The sequence below is a fragment of the Crassostrea angulata genome, chromosome 6, assembly GCF_025612915.1.
Source record: "Crassostrea angulata isolate pt1a10 chromosome 6, ASM2561291v2, whole genome shotgun sequence".
In the NCBI taxonomy this organism is placed as follows: domain Eukaryota; kingdom Metazoa; phylum Mollusca; class Bivalvia; order Ostreida; family Ostreidae; genus Magallana; species Magallana angulata.
Genome location: NC_069116.1, coordinates 11,361,757 through 11,386,148, shown reverse-complemented (window position 1 = coordinate 11,386,148; position 24,392 = coordinate 11,361,757). Strand labels below are relative to the sequence as shown.

Here is a 24,392-nt window from a genome sequence, read left to right as displayed (position 1 = left end):
TATTTTTTTTAGAATAATTGTAGCGGAGTTGGGGATTCGGTCGTTACCAGGAATGATAATAGCAAACGCAACTCCTGGAGTACAACCCATTCGATAACATTAATTTTTTTAAGTTTATCTCGTTGGTATGATATTCTGTTTGTATTTAATTGTGTTTTTATAATCCAATTCTTTTTTTCATATTAATTTGGCTTTTTTTTTGGGGGGGGGGGGGGGGTTGGATTACTACTGTATGGACGTGTACGTGCGATGAAAAGGAAAGCAACGTTACAATTAAAGAGTCTAGAAAATCTTAATAATTCATAGAAGTCACCTGCTACCTCGTCATTGGAATTTTGTTGTATTCTGCCAAAGTTTATTACATGAAGTTGAATAGAGATTCCCAAACACATATTAATAAACATAATGTCAACTTGAATGTTCAGATCATGGCCATTCAACGATTTTATAGTGGAGAACATGTTATTTTCAAAGTCAACATTTCACACAGTGATGAATATCTTCCTCCTTATAAACAGAACACACTACTTCCGGAGAAAGAAACGTTTACTGTTGTATACCTTGGTACTCGCCTAGACCGCGGGTCACTCCTAGAACAAACTCGGCCATGTTCAAGAGGAAAGTATCATTTCTTATATAACCAAATACATTTCCAGTTGGAAGTACTCTTTGTTTTGAACAATCGGCTTCGGGTACATCTAGGCCTTGTAACTGTTATGCTGGTAAAATTGCAACGCATTTTAACGAACTGAACATATATATTTTATACATATAGTTAAAGATGAAAACAAGCACGTACGTTGATCATACAAAAGGAGAGTTGTGTGTCAAAATACCACAACGAAACAATATCAATTTATTTCTTCTCAGAATGAGATATAGCAACATATGTGTTTAAAATACGTTGTATGTTTCACAAAGGTACACGTATGTCTAACACATATATACATATATGGTGTCAACACGTCGAAAAATTTGTTCCTCTTTAATCAAAACCTTGATTAAAATACTTTACCAGGTAAAATAAAAATGGGGAATAGTGTATAAACTTTAAAAACTACAATAAAAACAATGTAAACACCTGTAAAAAAATAACAATGACCCCGGACATTAATATCATTTAAAAGAAGAGCGCAGGTGCAATATAATATCTTCCTATCCTGTATCCCTATCGGTATTACCCACCTAGAAGACACAAGTGACAGCTTAAGGTAGGCAGAATTTAATAAGGTTCATAAAATACTATTCATAATCAAATGCTAAATGTACATGTATTAATAAAGATAAATTATGAAAACGTTTATTCATGTCGGCATATTCATTCGTATATTAACGTCATATCAATAATTTGTAAAGTATTTGTGCAAAAGCGTTGCCCCCCCCCCCTCCCCCCTTTTTCATTTTTCTGTTTTAACAGATGAAAGGAACATATTTAATTTTTTTTAATTTTGCCTATATATATATATATATATATATATATATATATATATATATATATATATATATATATATATATATATATATATATATATATATATGTGTGTGTGTGTGTGTGTGTGTGTGTGTGTGTGTGTGTGTGTGTGTGTGTGTTTGATAAGGTTTTTTCTTCTTCAAACTTTAAAATAATTGTGCTTTTAGATGAAGAAATTTCTTCCGCTATTTGTCGCAGCTTTTCTGCTCGTAAACATGTTTTACCTCGGAGAAGCAGGTTTGTCTCACTTAATATATTCGAATTCGAATTTCATAAACTTTGATTTACTATCTAAATCTAAGATATGGTTTTAAAAAATCGCTTTTTTTTTTTTTTAAAGCATCTACGACGTCTGTCGTTACTACCACACCCGCGCCTCAGCCGACGACCACGACGCCTCAGCCGACGACTGCCGCCTCAGGGGGCGGGGCTCTCCTCGTATCTCACGTGGTCTTTTTGGCTCTCCTCCAGCAACTGATTTAATAAATGACCAATGAAACTGTCGCAGATTAAGAATCAAAATATTTAAAAGTACAATTTTATTGATGATTTTTTTTTCCATAGATACCAATGCTCAAATGTTAACTTTATCCACGGTGTAAAAAAGTGAAATTCAAACGGTTTTATAAAAATTAATGTGTTTTTGTGAGGAAATTATATGATCAGTTGAAATCTGAATAAACAGTGACAAAGGGTATCTTTTAAATGTGTCCTTAGTCTATAGTACTTGTTTCCTCAATGTACAAAGCTGTGAATTTTTTTATCTTAATATATGATCATTTTTCACATATAAATATTACCGCTTTACACGGAAGATTTTTTTTCACTAAATATCCCAAAATTTGTATTTTATTTCTTAGCTGATCCACAGAAAACATAATTGCTAGTGCTCTCGAGCGCTAGCAACTACGTTAGTCTTTTTCACTGGAATACGCATGCTCGACTCATTAGCAGGGGGTTTTGGGAATACTGTACTACGATAGATAAACTGTACCATTTGAATTTCGTCTTGTCATCTTCACATGAAGTTACTTGTTTTATTGTAAATGTAAAAAAGTAACAGTAGCTCAGATCTTAAAATGCAAAGTTATTTTCAATATTATGATAACAAGTTATCTTTATCTTAAATTCCTTCAAGCTCGGAAAACAACTTCGGATATGTTTTCCGAGCTTGTCGGAAAGTTCCGAGAAGATACGATTTCTTCAAAAAGGAAGCAATGGTTCTTGAAAATTTTCACGTCGAAATTGAAATTACAGTGTACACATAATTATTAAGGCACAGTCAATGAGCTATGCCATTGCCGATGTGAAGCCCACTCTAGATTCACAATTCTAAATTGAGACCCCACTCCAGCACAATTCCAGTACACCACTTTGCCTTCTTATTGTTAATCAATCGATTCAGAAATTTAAACCAATGATTTAGAAATCTGCTTCTGTGTTTTGTGATGGCTACAGCGCTAGCTCACCAATCTCTTTAAAAGATAAGCTTGTATAGCATTATGATAGTTCTTTGGATAAATTAGAGTTATTCTTTGCACATCTTTTCAGTATGAACACAAAGAAAACATGAGAACTTTTATTAGGCGGGTCCAGGAGAAGACATGATCTAAGTCAAAACCTATATACGTTTGATTTATGTCGTTCTTAATTTACATGAGTCTTTAATTTAAAACGGCACCTTTGCTTAATATTTTGGTATATAATCACACAGTGGAAATTCATTTGCTTAGAGAAATTATTTGAAAATTATAATAATTTTTATAAAAATTTTAACTATAGCCTTTTCGTTAGATTCTCAGTTCATAGTTTTGGGGGCAGATTTTTATTTGAAGATTCTAACAAAGAAGATGTGCTAACAGATGTCCCCAAACCTACCCAATTACTTCCTGATTATATAAAGAAATGTTGTAAACAGAGATATAATCTGTAATGTTCACATTAATTTAAACTGTTAAACAAGCATCTCTTTTTTAACCGTATTAGAACCATTTTAACAAGAGCTTGGACTTTGGGTAGTTGTACCAAACAGCAATGTGACGTAGGCCTGTCTATTTCATTGCTGGCCACTCAGCCACTGCTCATTGAAATCGACAAGATTTGTCTGGCTTTTGATGCAAGACTACGAAATCGGTGCATATTTCGCTTGAAACCGCGTCATTTTTAACTTGTTTTGACGCAAGAAATAGACAGCTACGTCCAACCGAAAGTCCAAGGTCTTGTTATAATGGTTCTAATCATTTTCAATAACAAAAAGTGTTGTTTATTTCATTAAAAAGTAAACCCTTTCCAAAACTTCGCTAATCTTTGGTCATCATTACATGCATAACTATTTCGCCAACGCAAAAACTATGTTTACACTGCACAAATTCCATTTAGGACCATATTAGACTAGTCTGTATGAGTTAACCTGAACCTTCAGGAGATTAGTATCACTCACTCTAAAAAAATATATCCTATGTGTAGCAAGTTTGCTTTCTGAAAGATTTCTCTTTTCTATGAAAAAAAAATGGAATCAATAGTGCAGAGATAGATTGCCATGTCATCCTCCGACAAACCAGTCAACCCCCCCCCCCCCCCCCCAAAAAAAAAAAATAACCCCTCAACTGTAATTTGATAAAAACAAGATGCAATACATTCATTTCAGTAATATTGATTTATAAATAACTTTCATTTGTGTTTACTTTATACATCTATCATCTTTACACATACAATTATACAGTACTTTCAAATCACAATATAAAATACATAAACAGCAGTCTTGGTCAAGATATACAACACAATTCCCCGGTCAATAGACATTCCCTGACAGTTAGTCTAAGATCCTGCTTCTCCCACGTGTCCCCTACTTTGTTCAGATGAGTGTCTTTTCGTGCTTCAATGAATTCAGGAAGTGGGGCTGACCAGTTTTCTGGGGGTGAGGAACGATACTCCCACACATTGTTAGCTTGCATCATTTTCTTTTCATTGTCCATTTTCTGTTTTTCATAAGCTATAAGGTCATTCTATGAAAATGAAATTCCAAAATTATAAGAATTCTCAACAGATGATTACAAGAATTATTATATAAATTATAAATGTTTCAGAAAAATAAATTTGAAAAACCAACAAACAGGGACAAATGCTAACAAACTAAAGAAATCATTCAAAAGTCAATGATAGGCAATCTCAGTGGTCACTTTTTCTTTTGTTTGATGACGAGAATGTTGACAAGATAGTGAGGTGTATATAAAAACCATTGATAATAAAACAGTGGCGTATCATTGTACGAACCATGGCATCCAACGAGTCCTCTCCTCCTCTCTCCATAGCATTACATTTTTCAAAGACATTCAATAAGGGAGTGCAGTCTGTGTCCTTGCCATTGACATAGCGCTGTCTGATACGTGATGGTGCAGCTGTGTAAAATAAATGTACATTGTATGATACATGTATACAACATGGTCATATAATACACTGCCCTGAGAAAAGCAACAACTCTGTAGAAATTACTCTTCAATTTACTAAAGACATTGTAAGGAAATATCAGGCATAAAAAAAATGAGAGGGTAGTATTAGGGTGGAATCCTAATATAAGATATTTCAGGGGAAATAAACCATTTTTTATCTTTCTTTTTGCTGTAAAGCAAGAAGAACAAATGAATTTCTGTATTGACTGACATTTTACATGTACCTTTGTATGCCCAAAAGGGCCCAGAATTTGGAAATAAAATTATCTTATCTTAGAAAGAACATTATACCGTATAAAGAAATAAAAGAGGAAATGGGCTGACTATGGTTGCTCTGAAATAAAACCTAAATCAATGAATTCACTAACAAACATAGCCTGTATAATTCCTAGTAAACAAACGATTTATCTTAGATTGAACGTTTAAGGGACTTGGACACGATTTGAGCTCAACATTTTAAAATTCATTTTTCTGTTTTAAATGTTTAGAATGGATAATATGGGTATTTATAATGCTTTGTCAAAATTTGAAAGTCAGATATTGAGTTATATGCAAGATACAGAGTTTGGAACTCTTTGTTTCTAAACAAAGCTCGAGCCTTGTTATTGTTTAAATATGTGTTTTATTGGTATAAGTTTCAATCAAATGTTGCTTCTTCTATTGATAATATATTTTATAAACCCATTGAATAGGTTTGCCTTGTTTCCCACGAGTTAATATATCAAAGAGATGGTAATTCCATACATTACATTATTTGTAAACAAATATAAAACTCAAGCTTTGTTTACATAACAATGTGTTCTTTCCTTGTATCTCCCTTATAACTTGAATTCTAACATTCAAATTTGGTCAATCATTTAAAATGTGCAAGTAAACCATTTTATATATTAAAAATTAAAATTTTGTTCTAAAATCACGTCCAAGTCCCTTTAAAATGCACTTTTCAGTTCATCATTCCAGATCCAGATTTAGAATCATATATACATACCAAAGCATGCTTCACATTCTCTCCAGTATGTAGCGCACGGTCTTATCTGGAATCATTCAATAGAAACTAAATTCAATACTAGTCAATTCGATGTACCGGTCAAAAGCGACGATAATGATGAAGAGATGAAAAAAGAATTAAGTAATTGTGACGGTCAGACCGGTTCGAATAACGGCGCCAGATAGCTCAGTTGGTAGAGCACCTGACTAGAGATTCAGGGGGCCCGGGTACGAATCCCGGTCTGGTCCGTCATTATTTCTCCCATCCCGTTACATTTGGTGCCGTGACCAACCCCTGGAACTGACAGGTGAACTCCTGCCAGGGGAAGAGCCTGGGGTGATCTTCGGGGACGAAGATCATTTAAGGGGGGAGGAATGTGACGGTCAGACCGGTTCGAATACCGGCGCCAGATAGCTCAGTTGGTAGAGCACCTGACTAGAGATTCAGGGGGCCCGGGTTCGAATCCCGGTCTGGTCCGTCATTATTTCTCCCATCCCGTTACATAATCATTTGATAAAATAAATGTTTACCTTAACCTTAACATTGCGTCTATTAATAACTGTATATATTTGCCCATTATTATCTTTACAATTTAGCATCCCCTTCCCATACGTTGTTTTGTACCAATTTAGCATCCCCTTCCCATACGTTGTTTTGTACCAAGTTTGATTAAATTTTATGATACGTTCGAAAATCCTCTATTGTTAATTTTGACAATGTGCTACTTTCATAAAAATAAAGGAAATAACAGAACTTAATACTAAAAACAAACATACTAGATTTGCATCGGGGTGATTTTTTATGTATTCCTCTCTACTTTTCACTGTTTCTGGCGAGTTTCCGTTAAAAGACTCCTTGAAGTCGGTAACGGGCGCTGACATCTTGTTTTTTAAAAAGTTAACTTTTACCACAGAAATTCACAAATAATAACGAATATTGTACTTTTAATTGGATAGTTGAATACTTCACTTTTATGAATAATCAAAATAACTTAATTTGGGCATAAGGTAAAGAAAATACTAATAAACTAACAATCTTTACAGCAGAACGAAATAGTTTACATTCGAGCTAACAAATGTAATTACTACTTTCACTTTGACTCAATGATGACATACTACGTTTGTCGGTGTTTTTTCTCAAATAATATTTTTTTGAAACAATACAATTTGCATGTGACATACAAGGATGAAGAGCAGTTTAAGCATGACTATTTACAGGTAAAATTAAAAACAGAAAGTTTTGAAACATTTGAAAAATTCAAGTTTTTGCCACTTACACAATCTTAGGTCCTAAAATGCTCATGAATTGATCATTCTTTCTTGGTACCTGTCAATGTATTTGAATGTACCTGTGTGTGGGCATGAAATTACATTAATTTCTCGTATGGATAAACAAAATTATACACTTTTTTATGACTGTAGATATGCATAAAACTTGCTTGCTCAAGGTGTTTCTCTTGTAGATTTATGCCGATTTTTTTTTCACCTAAAGTTATTGTCGGAGCATATGTATATGATGTCACGATAAGTCAAGCATGGATTTTATCAAGTTTATTTGCAAAGTGTATATTACCTTACTCTACCATAAACGTTGCCCTTCATTTGTTCTTTTTACTCTATTCTGAGTATGATTCCGCCTTTATAGTGTACCTCTTTTTGGGTGGGTAGAATCTCAAATTGTGCCATATATTTAGACAATTTTTGGTCTTTTCTTGATGTTAAAGATATTGAGAAAACGTGGTTGTAATACAGAAGAAAAAATCCGGGAAGCATGTCGAGAGGTACGTTTTTAGATTTAAAAAAAATGTGAAATTTTATATTTTCATGTTATATAATATTTTTTTTCATATATTTGGAAATATAGTTTCGACTGAAAATATATAGACAGTATTCTTTTACTTATTAATAAAAACTCAAAATTAATGCATTTTGCCTTCTATCATAAGAACAGTTAAAAAATGTACATATGTAACTCCAAAAATAGCCTGGTAAAGCACCCTGCACATTTGGGGATTACTATGTTTATATTCAATTAAAGAAGAAATAATCTATCATGATGGTAAATTTTCTAAAACTGAAAAACGTCGCGTGTGTTCTGAACTATTTTTGTAAGATAGCTATTCAAACACAACAACCAGTGTAGGACAGGCCAATAAATACCAGTTGATAGCTGATGAAAACAACAATAACATTATTGGATATAACTGTGTATGAAGTACATGTATGTGAATATTTAAACGTAGATTCAGAAAGAAATCAGCAGAAGGCGACATCTGGGAGAAGAGAGTCTGAAAAGGAGGAACGTTATCTCCTCTCATTACACTCCCGTGCATCCCGAAATCTATCATCTGAAGGTTGTCACAAACTTAGAAGAATTTAATTGCTAGGACTGTATTTCAACGGTATTATAAAGTTTAAGGTACTTTTACCATAAACTCTTTTTCTCTGTAGGAAGAGTACCTAGCATCTGAATTTTTAGCTCTAGTCCAGGCATGTAAAGCTAATAAATCGGCGTCACTTGAGGAGATCTTTGACAGAATTAAAGTGGAAAAGGGTAAGTGACCACGTATAAATGTATCACTATTAACATTGATAGTTAACATTTATACTTTCTTAAATTTTGATTGGTTTTCTATGATGTTCATTTAATCCTCGAAGGTTAATTAATATTGTTGCTATTAATATTAGGCAATACACAGTTGATAAAAATTTTCATTGCCATTTTAATCAGCCGAGAGAGTGTATACCTTTCCTATTTTTACGGAGGAGTTCTGCCGCCTGTTTGTTGAAGAACTATCACACTTTGAAGATAGCGATTGTCCTAAAGGCAGGCCAAACACAATGAATAAATACGGGGTTAGGAAGATTCATAAATTAATTTATTTAAAAATATATATTATGTTATTCAAATTTGTATAATTCAATAGTGTTTGAATCACAGAATTTTTTATAGAGGTATCGAATTCACTATATTGCGTTTCAAAATTTAGAAAACATAAAAATATGAGCATTCAACATTATTTTATTCTTTAACCAGGAACAAATGCCTCTGTTTTTATGTTACAAACTACAGAAATATGTATACTTATTCATCACCTTGTCTTCTGCTGTCTTCAAGAATTTTTATGTTGAGTTTTTATAACAGCGTATCTTTATACAAAACTTGAGTGTGAGGAACATACTAGTACTGTAAAATTCTTAATTTACGCGAGTGCTTAATTTTTTGGTATTAAATCGCGAGAATATGAAACTGCATTCACCAATTTTTGTTATTATGTCATACTGTTCATAACTGTCTGAAAAATAAAAGCGAGGATTTTAAAATCCACGACGGTTGCTTCTCGCGATTTTACGCGGAAATTAATTCTTCGGAATCTTCAGTAAGCCAGAAATTTAGGATATTGAAAAGTTGATATCTGCAGATCCGAAGCGGACGAAAGTGATGACAAGAACAAGTTTACGGAAACAGTTTTTAGAATAGTTATCGAGTAAAAAACAACAACTCTTGAACAGTGGAAAGTAAACTCATATTTTGCCATTCAACTCTCGCTAGGGGCTATGTTCTATCCACGTAGAAAGGCAAAACGTGTTTTGGATCATTACATTTCTCTGTTCCTGGAATGTAAGCATGTTGTAATACTTCGATATCTTTGAATCATCCAGGTGTTGCTGAATGAGCTGGGGTTTGACGAGGACTTTCTGACGCCATTGCGCGAGCACTACATTGCCGCCATCACCTCCCTGATGTACCCTGACTGGGGAGGGGCTTTCCTGGACTCCCACAAAGCGTTCGTGGTCAAGTACAAACTAGGTCAAGACACGGACCTGAATTATCACTACGACAATGCGGAGATTACTTTGAATGTGTCACTAGGGAAAACTTTCACTGGCGGCGAGTTGTACTTCGGTGACATGTTCAGACCTCGTGAGACTTCCAACCAAAATGCGAGATTTACTGAGATCTCGCACGTGCCATCTATAGCGCTGCTGCATAGAGGACAACACAGACATGGGGCCTCACCGATAACTAGCGGGGAACGGTATAACTTAATAATTTGGATGCGATCCTCGGCAGTTAGAAACGCGTGCTGTCCCATGTGTTTTGAGGAACCAGATCTAGTTCCGACTGTCGGATTTGGGGACGGATTTACAAAACAGACAGAAACAGTAGATGTTTGTACTGTTTGATTTGATATAATATGTTAAAGTATGTATCACACTCACATCTAATATGTCTTTCAATATAGTAAATGACTAAACGATGTGTTTAACACAGGAAACGTCCTGATTTTTATTCCCTCGCTATCAATGCAATGATATACATGTACGATGAACTTTTTTTCTGCTTCAGACTTAAACTTTGTATAATTATGCCCGTCATTTCCAACATTATTTGATTGGTTTTTTTTTCAGTTGGATGATATATATCGCTGAAACAGTTATCTCTCCTGCAAACTAGAATATCCTTCTTTACCGGTCCTCGACAGCAAAGTCAATATTGCTCAAGGAATCATTGAAACTGTTTCAGTATCATGAAAAACAATTTTTCAGATTAATTCATTTTTATTTATTTATTCATCTTACCAATTCAGATTATTTAATTTTTAGAACAATGATAAATATATGACCCATTATTTTGTTGATTATAATTTCTATTTCCACTCATGCTGGGTTTATGGGTAAAGTTTAAAAGATGTATTCAATATTTATGGCCAAAGTAAGACAACTGGAGAACCTGGAAAACAAGATGCACCGAAATTGTAGACACTGGTTAATTATTTGTTCTAGAAAATTTACTGTTGGAAATAATAAACTGGTTCGTTATATATCCGACTTCTGGCCTTCAATGGATGTACATATTTACTTAATACATTCAGCACGCAAGGCTAGATCTTATCCAGTCTCCTTGTTTCATTAAAGTTTTTTAAAATTCAAAGAATTTTAAATGGTTATAGATAAATTAAAATTCTATGAATTTTAAAACATATAGATAAGATCAGTGCTTTATATATACAAGATACGTGTGGATTTGAAGCTAACAGGGAAGAAACACTGTAACATTTTCGGAATTGTTTAATACAAGTATTGCATGGTTTTCCGTAAATATGGTAATCGTAGATCAAAATTAGTTGCTTTATAATTATATGCAATTTCTATGGTCGCCAATTTTTTTCTCATCTTTACAAATTACAAGATATAAATTTTCATAATATAATTAACATTATCATAATTCATAATACAAACGGCAGTGAGGAAAAGAAGATAATGCATAAAATGTACATAAACTTTATATGTAAAGGGAAACCCAGAAAAACAAGTAACCAACAAATTAAAATTACAGTACAGGTAATCCGTAAAAAGTGATAAAAGTTTGTAAAATATAAACAATGCATCAATAACGTCCTCAAAATGGAAAATAATGAATAGAAATCGACTAATTAAACAACAAGCAATATATATTTAAATTATCCAATGTCTATGATTGATATATATGACCGGTCAGTGCTCGGGGGACAGGGAGTCTGAACTGTCGTACAGCGGCACCCCCTCCGAGTACACGTTGTGGGACCGATTCCTTGAGGGCGGTCGGCGCTTCCGGTTCTGTATCAGGATTTCCTGTAATGAAAACGTGTCGAAATTTTTTTTATATGGTCGTATGATATTTATATTTTTAACCGTTAAGGTCATGAGACCCCCCCCCCAAACCAGTTTCAAAAGTAATTTTGATATATTATTTAAGTTTATTTTATCAATTCACAACATAAACTAGGAATCTTGTATATAGTTTATATATACAGCATCAAAATATAAGGGAATTAATAAAAATAAATGTATATAAAGAAAATATATGATTCTAAAAAAAAAAGATAAAAGTTTCTAGCCGTAAGTGTAAATTAGTGGCTGATATTAGCATGCAAAGATTTAGGAATAATAAATACCAACTGATCATAAAATATAAGAGGATAATTATAAGCAAAACTTCAGAGAAATATATAAAATTAGATATTCTGTTGGTCTAAGAAAGTAGAACCAGCATAATTGATTACCTATTTTTCCTCAGACGACTTCAATAGATTAACATAGAAGTGGTTTGAATAACGATGATCACAAAGGATATTTTGCACAAACTTTTACTATTAGAATTTATTGAACACTTGGCATGTAAATTGATCAAAACTAGCATACCGCTGAAGGAATTCTGGTGACCACTTCATCGGTCCGCGTGGATTTGTTGGTAGAGTTGATGTACTTCCATGCTTTCTTTGCCTGATCACGTGCCTTATCCGTCACTTCCGCTTTTACTGTTACACCAAAGATGTCTTCATGGAAACGATTGGATTCCTATGAAATAATGAACATAAACAATACAAATCAAAGAAATTTTGATTTCTAGAATCATGTTTCCAAGAGAATCGCAAAGTGAAATGGACGAAATAAAAAAATGAGTAATTTCAAGGTTCTTATCTTGAATTCAGTAGATGATTTTACCCGTAGTTTCAAAAGGTACGACTGAGCCTGCTCCGAGGTCATCTTCCCGTGCTCCTGGATTATTTTGGACAAAGTTGTCGTTACATCTGACGCCATGCCTACGTCACCACAAACAAAAAAATGGCCACCTTTCTTCATTATGCTTTCAAAAATTTGTTGACTGTTTTTCTTCAGTAGATCTTGAACATATTCCTAAAACAGATACATGTCCATGTGAAGTTTTAGTTGCGATACTTGTACATGTTTTATGAATGCTTCCAACCTTCTCGAACCTGATCTACGTATATGTAGAAAACGATCCCAATTTATTGTTTCGCTTTAAATGTTGTGTTATAATAGAAGAAACGAACCTTTTTCTTTCCGGGCTCCCGCGATAAAGCAACATTGACCTGAGATAAGACACCTTCCTTTGCGCATGCGTTTAATTCAGACTCATAGATATGGTCCACGGTAGACTGCCTACAGCCGAAGTACAGACTCATCTCACCCCATCCTTGCTTCTCTCCATCTAAATAACGAAAATACATTCAAAATTAATCAACGAAATATTTGTGTTTTTTGTATTCGTTGTAACATGTACATGACTATGAAAAATTCCCATAAAATAGCCTACTCACGCGTTGGAGGAGGAAGCATTTCTCTCTCTATTTTACGTTGCTGCCAGAAGCTTCTGAATGGTGCAATTCCGGTCCCTGGACCGACCATGACCACGGGGAGAGTTGAATCGTCCGGAAGATGGAAACTAGGTGCCCTGAAAATTAAAGATATTCAATTAAAGATTTCCACCTTTTATTTAGTCTGCCATAAAGTTACACGTTACAAGGTCCTTTACCACCCTGGTACTTACATTCTAACCACACAAGGAATGGTTTCTCCGATATCACATTTGTTCAACCAGGAAGAGCACACGCCTTCATGCACTGGCCCTACACCACCTGCGAAGATAAATTATACCGTAGGCCTATGTATTAAATTGTATATACCTGTACTTGCTTTCAATGATTACCCAAAAATATTACCATTGCCAGATGGGTTTTTTATGAAGATATTTTAAAGATCTTGAAAGAACCTACCCATGGTGTTGTATTTAACGACGGCGACCGTGGCATGAATTTCCCCGGGATATGCTTTTGGTGAGGAACTGATGCTGTAGAATCTTTGCTGCAACAGCGGAAGTTGTGTCATCAGAAGCGTGGGATTTACTCGCAGTGAAGGAAACTCCTCAAAGACTTCCACCAAGTTTGGGTTCCTCTCATGCTTCCAGTCTTCATAGGCGTGTATATCCTGTTAAGAAGGCATTAAATGATTAATTAATTTAAAAAAAAGGAATACCTGGTAGGTTGACTGTATATACTCTTAGACCGATAGACAGAGAGTTAAATCAAACACCATAAAAATTATATCAAATGACGTCATAATCCAAGTACATTTGCAAGGTTTTCCAGCCTATCTTTATCACTTTCCCAAGTAGCTTGAGACGCCAGTTGCTTCAGCATGTTGATACTAGGGGGCGTAGTGATATCTAGGTACCGGGAGAAAGCCGTGCGCAGTGAACAAATCGGAATTTTCTCCACCTGTTCCCAAATCTTTGACGAACCTAAATAAAGCAAAGTTTAGGCCAATAACAGTCATTCGAGTTTGTTTTTGCCTTAAAAACATGCTTTAAACTATACACCAATGTAATAAGTTACCAAGAGGTGTTGATTTTTCTTGCAGGATCTCTGTTTTGATTATTTGATCCGCTGGAGGGGCGTTATGAAGTCTTGCTAGAATTGATTCTACCATATCCGGCGAGTTTTTGGGGAAAATGGCCACGTGATCACCAGGTACATAGGCCAGCTCCGAGGCGCCATAGGTGTCCAGTTTGATTAAGATTGTCTGTCGGCTGCAAAATTGTAAAGTTAGGTAAACCAGAACCATTATGTATGCTGTATAGATGTCTTCGTTTGTCTTTGCTTCTTTGACATGGATTCTTACCTTGAATTCTGTGATTGTAATTGTGTTCTCTCGATCAGCTTACAGGGCAGCACAGTTTTGTTGTGTACTTTGGACAAAGCTATTCAAGACAAAAGAATCGAACATTTCGGAAATATCTAATAAAATTGGCCAAATCGAGGAAGATAAGTATTTCAAAAGAGACAATAGAACAATCCTGTGCTTGTTATTAGTCATGTGTGTACCTTCTGTTATTTTCGGCTCTTTGTCTGCCGGGGTGAGTCTGAATTTGCCTGGGGACCAGGTGAAGTCTGTTTTGGACAGGGAACTGGTCGCCTCACTGATGCTGCTATCGTCCCCGACACAGAATGTTTCGCAAGCAGTCTGATGATAGAGAAAAAGTCAAATATCAAATATTCACATCCACTGAGTAAATTCTCCCTTTTTTATCTAAATGACTAGTTTGTGAACAGAATTGAGACTAAATATGGCAATCTTCAGTGTCATTTACCCGCTTTTGAACATCCGACTGAATCAGCGAAGGGAGAAATAAACCACTGCCATACAATAAGTCGTTTGTTAAAAATATGTGTTCTACTTAATGGCTCACGGTGCAAATGTAAAGTTTATACTTTTGCAGATTACTCTTAATGAACTATTTTGTTCGTGCTTGATTGGTATAGTTTTTGCTTTATTTGAAATCACAGTAAGCACAGACATTGCAGTAAAAAATACTCAGTAACACATTTCGCTAACTTTAGGCTTTGAAAGTTTGCCATTGCCCACTGCCTTCATAATGAAACACATAAGAATAAACAAATGTTTCGATAGGAAATATTAATACAATTATATGTAATCCCTACTGGATACCTTAAACGTTTCCTCTGCCCATTGCCGGAAAGACTCCTCTTGTCCACAAAGTTCATCCCCCTCCATCATCTTATTAATTCTCATTCCTCCTAAAGAGTTGATCATGTTGTCTACAAAGTGGGCGAAGGCACAGAAATTCGGATATGCTCTGGAGCCGAGGCCAAACACCGAATAGTGAACATTGGCCAGAGGCCCATCGTCTGCGTCCAGATTTCCCGTCGTATCTGGTGACGTATCACCTTTGTCGTCTGACTCACTCGGGGTACTCATCTTGAAGTACGACATGGACAAAGGTTCCCCACTGCATTAAAAAAGATAAACATGTATCAGACTTAATTGTTTATGAAATTATACACAAAAAAGACGAGAGAGAGAGAGAGAGATAGAGAGAAGGGTCATAAGATATATTTGCATCACTATACTCAACAATATTTTTCACTTCGTTATTAGTGAATTCTATACGCTAAGTATTTCTAATGATACCGTAATATTGGATAACACATGATTAGAGGAATAATTAGTATAATCGGCCTTTTTGGTCTTAAGGTTCATGCACTATGAGAGAGTTCTATCCTCTCTAAATACTATTGATGTTAACAATTTAAGCAAAAACATGTAGATGATATCTTTACAAACGCTGCTAATTTACTTTTAAACTCCGCTCAAAAACATTTGGCACATCTAAAATTAATCATAATCATAGTAAAAAACCAAAGAAAACAAAGGACTGGTTTAACACGGAATGTTTTATAGCCGTAAAAAATATCGAAGATCGAAACGGTTATATAGAAAGTATGGGTCAATCATATTCAAGGACGAGGTTCGGGAAAGTGAACGTAACTATAAGAAAATCATGGACAAAAGCATGAAACAGTATAGAATAACTATAATGACAAAAATAAGAAAACTTAAGAGCAAAGACCCCAAAAAAACTACTGAAAAATAATAAATAAAAAAATGAATAAAAAATGTAATGTTAATATGAATTTTATGAATATTTTAAAAATATAAATAAGGGTGACTTAGAAAGTAACGAATTTGTACCACCCGTGGACTCAGATGCAGATGAATATTTGGATGGTGTTATAACTGAAGAAGAAGTTAAACAAGCTAATGCCAATTGTAAAAATAATAAAAGTGCTGGAAGCGATTGTATTTTTAATGAATATATCAAATCTTCAGCCAGTCTTATGTTGCCCATTTATGTTAGATTACATTTGTATTTAATGTTGTGTTTGAAACTGCAATATTACCTGAAGCTTGGGTTGTGGGTAATACCCTGCCTATTTATAAAAACAAAGGTGATGATAATCTCCCAGAAAATTATAGACCAATTACCCTTCTTAGTTGCGTGGGTAAATTATATACATCTATATTGTCCAAACGATTGAACACGTATGCCGACCAACAAAATATTTTGAATGAGAATCATGGTGGTTTCAGATCAAATTATTCTACTATAGATGATATATTTACTTTACATTCTTCGATTGAATTATCTTTGATGTTAAAAAAGAAAATTTATTGTGCATTTATAGATTTTAAAGCTGCTTTTGACAATGTATGGAGAGTAGGACTATGGCAGAAGCTTATACAAAATGGTATTACTGGAAAATGCTTTGATGTAATAGTTAAGATTTATTTTGAATGTAAGTCGAGAATTGCTGTAAATAATAATTTTTCTGAATATTTTCCATGCAGAATAGGAGTGCGTCAAGGGGAAAATTTATCACCATTTTTGTTTGCTTTATTTCTTAATGATGTAGGCCTAGAATCTTTTTTGATAACAACTAACAATACTGGTGTTTCTACAATATCATATGAAATTGAATATGAGCTTGGGATATTGTTAAGATTGTTGATTATTTTGTATGCTGATGATACAGTTTTACTCTCAGAAACACCTGAAGATCTTCAAAACCAACTTAATAGTTTCCTATTATATTGTCAAAAATGGAAACTTGAAGTTAATATTAAAAAAACAAAAATAGTTATTTTTACAAAGGGGCGGATGAAAAATAATGTTTTTTATTACAATGGTGAAGAAGTTGAAATTGTAAAAAACTTTAAATATCTTGGAGTTATATTTTCATCATCAGGTTCCTTTATTCAGACAAAAAAATATGCAACTGAAAGAGCTACTAAAGCTATGTATGGGATTCTAAAAAAAGGTAATCAACTGGATCTTTCTTTAGATGATCAGTTGCATTTGTTTGATAAGATCGTAGTTCCTATACTGTTATATGGTTGTGAGGTATGGGGATATAGTAATGTTGATATAATAGAAAGAATACATGTTAAATTTTGTAAACTACTTTTTCACTTTAAGTCTTCTACTACAAATTACACGATACATGGAGAATTAGGGAGAGTACCATTAATTGTACACATCAAGACAAGAATTATTGCATATTGGTTAACAATTATTCATGGAAAACAGTCAAAATATTGTTACATAATGTATAGTTTACTTTATGCTAAATATGTGAATGGTAAAGACTCCAAATGGCTAAAAAACTTGAAATTCATTTTAGATGACAGTGGGTACAGTAATATTCGGATGAATAACCAAGTAGTTAATCATGATTGGCTAATCAAAAGCTTAAAACAAAAACTAACAGATCAGTTTCAACAAAACTGGGAATCAATCTGCAATAATTCTTCAAAAGGTGTTATATATAAGTTGTTTACTAATTTAGAATTTAGATGCCAACCGTATGTTAATTGTAATTTAAGTAATTATATGAAACAAGTTTTAGCTAGATTTCGAACTTCAAACCATAAATTACCTATTGAAACTGGTAGATGGAATGACATAGAAAGAAGTAACAGGTTATGTAAATTATGTAACAGAGACATTGGAGATGAATTTTACTATATTTTGTGTTGCACTGTGTTGAAAAACGAAAGAGAGAAGTATATACCAATTTTATCTTTTTAGACCAATTATTGTAAATTTAAAGAGCTTTTTTCCTCAAACAATGTGAGCTTATTAAGCAAGTTATGTAAATTTATAAGTATTGTTAACAAGAAGGCTAAACCTCCTGGTTATTAATCTACATAAAAAAAATTGTACTTTAATGCTTCATATATATTTTGTAGAGAACCATTATAATTGTTTACTTTTTTTCTCTACTCACGCATAAAGTATATACTGTGTATATGTTTGTCATATTCTCTATGTTGTAAATTACAACCAAAGAGATAAAATAAACTGTTCAACTGTTCTGAGATATTAATTACTGCTTGTTGCCAAGCACTGCTTACTTTTGAGTGTTGTGTGGAGTTTTCATCTCATGTAGACTCTTTGCAAATGCCTGAAATGGAAAAAAAAACAAGACCTACACTCATATTCCCTGCGCAATAGAAATGTATTTCCATGATATTAAAGGGTTTCAATTCATTTTTGGCTTAACTGTGGCGCTAAAGTCAAACACGAATACAACTCTGATGTTCAGTAAAGTTCAGTGTAGGTTCAGTGGTCGTTGAGATCCATACCTCGCCATTTTCCGGGGGGTCTCCGTTTCCAAAGGTACTGGTCACCACCAGGAGGAGCTGCTCATGCTCCAGGTAGATAGGGTCATACTCCTCCATGTTCAACACCTGTAGGTCAAGGTTGACTTGTATTTTATAACTATGTTAAGGTAAGGTGCTTTTGTCGTTTTGTTTGTTTCTTCTTTCTATCAGAGCATCAAATATTGTCAATAAAATCTCTATCACCAATAAAAATCTACTGATTTTGTGAAATAAGTCAAGCTCATGATTTCACATTGCCATACTATGTGTGATTGAATGTATAAAATGAGTGATATGAGTATATAGTTCTTACCTTGGCATCGAAGGCGTGTTTGAATATTTCACACAGAGATCGAGCGAACCTCTCGGATTTTCCAGTCTCCGTAGCATAGAGTATCGTACACTTTACTCGCCTTGCCAGAGCTTTTCCCATCAGCTTAGCCGAAAATTTTACTGCCCTGGAAAGTAGTAATGAGTAAAGTAGAATTAAGAATTCCATGTACATATATTGAGAATACATTTATGCTTATTCATGTGGTAAAAAAATGACATAAATAAAGAGTGAACCTGGCGAGTTCCCGGAATCCGAACTTGCGCTTGGGTCTGTCGGCGGAGACCTTCCTGTCTCGATCTTTCTTCCAAATATGTGTCTTCCACGGATCGTCCTATCAAAGGGAGAAATGACATTGAAAAATTATGAGTTAGAATTTGATATAATGAAGGTGAAAATGTTCTCATTTAATTTATGAAAACCTTGTCGCGCATTTTACAAATTTCAAAAGTTTTGATGCGTATCGACATCGCTTGATAATAGCACCATAGACGATTGCTTTACTAATCATCATGAGGTGGGGGCTTTATGTGACTTAATGGAGAGTTGCAATCAGCTGACCATGTATTCGTAGGAAGGTTTCAGTTTGTAGAGAAGCATTTCCTGGTGGAACACCTCGGTGAGGGAGCCGCTCATAGGCGGCACTATCCAGACCCAGTCCGCGGGGCACCCTCCCCGCGCCTTCTGCTCGTTCTCCATGTGCTTCATGAACGACTCGGAGGCCGCGTGGTGGTCCGTGATGGTCACGCCCATTTGCTAAAAAAAGAAAATAAACAATGTATAAAGAAGGCAGATTTACATATAGATAGCAATGTATAAAGATGGCCGATATGAATGAAAAATATTGCTGATTGAATAAAAAGATTCCTGATTGAATAAAAAAGATTCCTGATTGAATAAAGAGATTGCCGATCTGAATAAGATCACAGACGATACAATGACAAATATGAACAAGTAAGCAAAGTAAAGAGATTATGGAGCTGGATAAAAGGATCAAAAACAGTGTTTAAAGATGGCTGGGCCATCACTTCCGGATACTTTCTTTCATTTGAATAATGCATGGAATGTTTAAGATATCAATTCAACAAAATATCAAAACATAACTAAAAGTAGTTTAATCTATACTCAAAGGGTGTCGTATGACTTTAACGAGGATTATAGAATCCTTTGATAGTTATCAAAGTCGCTTCTGGCAAAAGATATCCGATTTGTTGTTTGTTTGGGAGAATTTCTGTCTTTATTAATCAAACTACCGGTATGTCAAACAACAATATTTTTTTCACTCAAGATAATACATGTATACTGCCTTACAGAGCTGTTGACTTTCTTACGGACCATTAACTCACATTAAAAACATAAACACACAAAAAGGCATAAGGACCCGACACATCACAGGTGATTGGTTATGAATTTAATTGAATGGGGTGGTAAGTATTTGGGGCAACTAGGTTACAACACCTGATAACTATACAGCACGGCTATGTTAATTTCAACCAGCGCTCGGTCCTTCCACAGTGAAGAGCTCTTCTTGGTATCCAAACCCATCTTTTCAGCAATGGGCTGTAAATTAATAATATAATTAATATTTAAGTCATTTCTTTCTAATACTGCAAATTATAAGTGGTCTTATATCAAGATATTTTTTCTTCACCTGAAACTTTTCTTAACAATGAACCCTACGTGTAAATATGATTCAAAAATAGAATGATAACACGATTTTCAATTGATAAATCCATGTGCTGTACCAACTCATTTAAAATTCACTTTGATGAAGCTAATGTAGTCGATTACCTGACAAATGCATGATTTTTTCTTCAATATTTAACAAGCTAGCCCATGGCATTCCATTTAAAAGAAATTGTATTAAGATCATAGTTAAGCAACATAACCTTAAGTAACATGTATTACGCCAATGTAAAAAATGCCACAATTTAAAACCAAGATAGATAAACCGTTAAATTAAATCCATTGCAACAGTGAGTTCATTTATAGTCAATCATGCAATGAACTTAACACGCCGCATTGATAATTTTATAACAGATCCGGTTATAGAAAGATGTCAATAACTCAATAACTACTAAAGCTTAAGATTTAAAAGCCTGCCTTGAGTAAATTGTATCTTTGTATGTCGCAGAGATCCCGGGCCCCTATCTCAGTCCCCATGAACCAGCCGTTAAAAGGGGCCGCCGTGAACTCTAGCCCTCCACAGTCAAACATAATGCAGGACACGGCGGGCAGGCCGTACCAACGAATCCCCATCTCTGCCAGCCAGGGAAACCTATTGAAACATTCAAACAGTACTGGATTTGTCTCGGATGTACAAAATGATTCGTGCATTATGATATACATGTAGAAGCCCAAGACTTAATAAATTGTCAAATTTATCTTTTGCAGTAGATTGCAAAATTTATTCTGTAAAATGTGTTGACTTTTTCATGTTTTGCAATTTAAAACTGATAAGTGACACTAGTTTGACTAAGTGTTGATATTTCTTGGTTTAAAATTATGTCAATTGACAAAAAGTAGATACTCTTAAAGCTGCTTGGTCCGATTTTATATCAAATTTTATGCACGCTTTTATACGATGGTTATGCTAAGTATATGTATGATAATAGACATAATAGTAGTTTTCCAAGTCAATTAAGCCGAATTTCAACGAAGAAAAATACGTACAAAATTTGCTAACAAAACAAACGACATAAAAGGGTTACGCGTTATTTCGCCTCATGTTAAATTTCACCCCTGACGAGGAGACGGATATGGTTGTATTACGACTTTGTAATCGCTTTGAGTAAAGGTCGAAATGATCAGACAAATTGCAAATAAACATGTGTACGTTTTGTTGCTAATATTTCTGAAGTTTGCTTTCTTTACAATTGATGCATAGCATGCGGGTTGAATGACCTCAATCATTCGGGGGACGAAACCAAACGGTTTCTTTTTCTAAACATTCCCGTGATGCATTTTGGTTTGTTTTTTCGTTTGCCCAAAAAGAAATTATTTTTATTTACTTTGAATATTTCTAACTTTGAAAAGAGACTGATTCTGCTGGTGTAAATAGGAGAAAGTCCATATCTTTCTTAGATAAATGGTTTGTATGGAAAACATTTTGATACTGTAATAACAAATAAATCGGACCAAGTAGCTTTACCCTTTTGTGAAATTTTCATGATAATATTATCGATATTGTTGACGTTATAATTTTATTTCTGTATCTTTTCTGTATAATTGTTTGTCACAGAACTTGACATGCAGTGACATGTCTTACTTTGGGTGTTTAATAGGAATCTCCAGGATTAAATCTTGAGGGATTTCAAACATTTCTGGGTCCATCCCGTTAGCTTGTAGAACCAGTGGCAACACGTCCCACATGCCCTCTTTTCCTTTCCAGCCCATCTTCTGACAAACCTGCAAAGCACAGCACTTGCCTTAATAGGCCAATTCTGCTCATTTTATGCTAAGGAAAATAGTCCTCTTAAAAGCAATACATTAAGGGCTGTCTTCGTTCGGAGTTATCTTCCCTGAAATTTTACCTCTGTAAACTCCACATTGGCGGGGTCTCCAATAACGGAACCGTCTGGCTGCTTGTACCCGGCGTACCGAATCAACTGCGCATTCCACACCCGGAAGTCATGTTTCCCGTCAGTTCTTGGAGGGAAGATAGTTATTGCAGACCTTTAAAAGATATATCAGTAATCTATAATCATTTCTGTCGGGGAAGTCCATTATTGCAGCTTATTGTAAGCCCCTTAAGGACAGAGCGAGGATTCAAAATACCAACCTAATGTTGCCTTTATTGGTTCCGTATTTTATGTGATTGCATATGGCTTCAAACATTCCTCGGGCAGTTGTTATATGCCTGGCATCAAAGACCTGATACACGAAATGGAGAATATGTGTTCAAATTAATTTATTTTTCTTTAAGACTACAGTAACTATGCTAGTAGTAAATGGAATACTCACAAAACTCGGGGTACGCAGTAAAGACTTGCTAACAAAGCTGTCGCTTTACCTGTAATTTATTCCACTGAATTCGCCCTATACATCTTGGAGCGTTTCGCCAAGCAAGTTTAGCGCCATAAGTCAATTCACTGGACGTAAGCTCATATGTGCCAGTCTTCTCAATAGACGCTACTACCTCTTCAAGTCTTTTGTGGTACATTTGGGAATTAACTCTAAGAAAAAATTATATATATTTTTTTGTACTTTATGCAAATATTTGCGGACGAAAGATATGTTTTGTTCCAATTTTAATTTTTTATGATGCAGATCTAAAGTTTTTGAAAATTTGAATTTATGTATATATCTTCATGAATAACTAATTTGATCTAATTCATAAAACGAAACATAGGAAATGAAAGATTCTAGGGCTCATCAAGGCAGGTATTACATGTACCTTTATGAGACCATCTTTTTGATATAATATGAAAATCATAGTTTATGGTCTATGTTGAAATACTGTATATTACATTGTGGTTTGACACAATATCACATGATATCGTATGATACAATTTTGTATCATAGTATACGTCAATTTCATACTGTATTGTATAATATACTACTTGTCAATACGCTACTATAAAATACAATTTTGTACAAATGGTACAATATAATATTGTCAATATGGCATTGTATCATATGATATTGTGGTCACTATGAACCCAAAATACATTACAACTATAATGATATGTATAAATCTACATAGCTGTATGATGTACATGATGTGATTGCTTGTCTGTCTTTCTCTCTTTTTCTTTCTTTCTCTTATAGATAACTGACAACTCTTTTACAAAATATTACTAAGTATGTTATCTATTTATTTATTTATTTGTACCATACATGTGAATTTGTAAAAATGTTTCAAAATGAAAAAAAAATCCCCCCACGTCAAATATGTTACATATTCTTTATGTCATAAAAAACATAATTCTTTTTGGTAGGTGTTAAACAATTATAGATTATGGTTTCTACCATTGTTAATCTTTTGTATTGCAGATCTAAAGTTTTAAACATTTTGTGTTTATGTTTGTATTTTAATGAATAACTAAATTGATTTAATTCATAAAACCGAATATAAAGTCGGATGTCACACCATCCTATCGACTGTATCTTCAGAAGTTGTTTTACGTGTAACGCTATCCTCTTTACAATAATCGTATTAGTACATTATCTAAGTCTTCCCACTTAACACATGATACATATTCTCTGTCTCATAAACAATAGCATTCTTTTCGACAGGTGTTCAACAATTATAAATTATCAACGAGAAAAACTAATTCGAATTTGTTAAGACATCTGTTTTCAAAGATCGATTTATTCTATGTTGGGTGTATTCCTGTGTCTT

General features: G+C 34.2%; 3 protein-coding genes, 1 long non-coding RNA gene and 1 other non-coding gene across 10 annotated transcripts in view; 3 read left to right on the top strand and 2 right to left on the bottom strand.

Moving 5' to 3' along the window:
* Positions 1–1,085: 1,085 nt before the first annotated feature.
* Positions 1,086–2,168, top strand: LOC128187317 (uncharacterized). Its single transcript, XR_008244065.1, has 3 exons — positions 1,086–1,211; positions 1,639–1,708; positions 1,812–2,168. It is a non-coding gene; the product is annotated as an uncharacterized LOC128187317 (long non-coding RNA).
* A 1,923-nt stretch (positions 2,169–4,091) lies between these two features.
* Positions 4,092–6,829, bottom strand: LOC128187316 (UPF0545 protein C22orf39 homolog). Its single transcript, XM_052857719.1, has 4 exons — positions 6,685–6,829; positions 5,909–5,954; positions 4,745–4,869; positions 4,092–4,476 (listed from the first exon to the last, which is right to left on the bottom strand). The coding sequence occupies exons 1-4, from the start codon at positions 6,787–6,789 to the stop codon at positions 4,237–4,239; spliced, it is 516 nt and encodes a 171-aa protein (XP_052713679.1). The 5' UTR covers positions 6,790–6,829; the 3' UTR covers positions 4,092–4,236.
* Positions 6,313–6,387, top strand: Trnas-aga (transfer RNA serine (anticodon AGA)). The gene has a single exon. It is a non-coding gene; the product is annotated as a tRNA-Ser (tRNA).
* Positions 6,830–6,864: 35 nt separating the features above from the next.
* On the top strand, positions 6,865–10,539 carry LOC128187315 (2-oxoglutarate and iron-dependent oxygenase domain-containing protein 2-like). 3 transcript variants are annotated; one of them, XM_052857716.1, is made up of 7 exons: positions 6,866–7,125; positions 7,632–7,688; positions 8,151–8,261; positions 8,359–8,461; positions 8,639–8,763; positions 9,571–10,114; positions 10,321–10,539. In XM_052857716.1, exons 1-6 carry the CDS (start codon positions 7,012–7,014, stop codon positions 10,093–10,095), a joined length of 1,035 nt encoding a protein of 344 aa, XP_052713676.1. In that variant the 5' UTR covers positions 6,866–7,011; the 3' UTR covers positions 10,096–10,114; positions 10,321–10,539. The 3 variants fall into 3 exon arrangements, with proteins under 3 accessions (XP_052713677.1, XP_052713678.1, XP_052713676.1); XM_052857717.1 differs by lacking the exon at positions 8,151–8,261 and having other exon boundaries at positions 6,865–7,125; positions 9,571–10,539; XM_052857718.1 differs by lacking the exons at positions 7,632–7,688; positions 8,151–8,261 and having other exon boundaries at positions 6,865–7,125; positions 9,571–10,539.
* Positions 10,540–11,094: 555 nt separating this feature from the next.
* The window catches only part of LOC128187314 (nitric oxide synthase, salivary gland-like), a 46,813-nt gene continuing 33,515 nt past the window's right edge, over positions 11,095–24,392 (bottom strand). For 3 of the 4 annotated variants that reach the window (XM_052857712.1, XM_052857713.1, XM_052857714.1), the window contains 23 exons: positions 23,061–23,223; positions 22,830–22,921; positions 22,582–22,723; positions 22,317–22,456; positions 21,152–21,326; positions 20,507–20,608; positions 19,610–19,804; positions 19,285–19,382; positions 19,031–19,175; positions 18,700–18,804; positions 18,469–18,518; positions 15,202–15,502; positions 14,577–14,715; positions 14,374–14,452; positions 14,088–14,281; positions 13,824–13,993; positions 13,470–13,680; positions 13,244–13,331; positions 13,014–13,147; positions 12,747–12,904; positions 12,397–12,588; positions 12,094–12,249; positions 11,095–11,523 (listed from right to left, as the gene is read on the bottom strand). In XM_052857712.1, the coding sequence (XP_052713672.1) occupies positions 11,407–11,523; positions 12,094–12,249; positions 12,397–12,588; positions 12,747–12,904; positions 13,014–13,147; positions 13,244–13,331; positions 13,470–13,680; positions 13,824–13,993; positions 14,088–14,281; positions 14,374–14,452; positions 14,577–14,715; positions 15,202–15,502; positions 18,469–18,518; positions 18,700–18,804; positions 19,031–19,175; positions 19,285–19,382; positions 19,610–19,804; positions 20,507–20,608; positions 21,152–21,326; positions 22,317–22,456; positions 22,582–22,723; positions 22,830–22,921; positions 23,061–23,223 (3,346 nt within the window). In that variant the 3' untranslated portion in view covers positions 11,095–11,406. Of the gene's footprint in view, positions 11,524–11,954; positions 11,973–12,093; positions 12,250–12,396; positions 12,589–12,746; positions 12,905–13,013; positions 13,148–13,243; positions 13,332–13,469; positions 13,681–13,823; positions 13,994–14,087; positions 14,282–14,373; positions 14,453–14,576; positions 14,716–15,201; positions 15,503–18,468; positions 18,519–18,699; positions 18,805–19,030; positions 19,176–19,284; positions 19,383–19,609; positions 19,805–20,506; positions 20,609–21,151; positions 21,327–22,316; positions 22,457–22,581; positions 22,724–22,829; positions 22,922–23,060; positions 23,224–24,392 lie in introns of all 4 variants that reach the window. The other variant, XM_052857715.1, reaches the window with a different exon arrangement.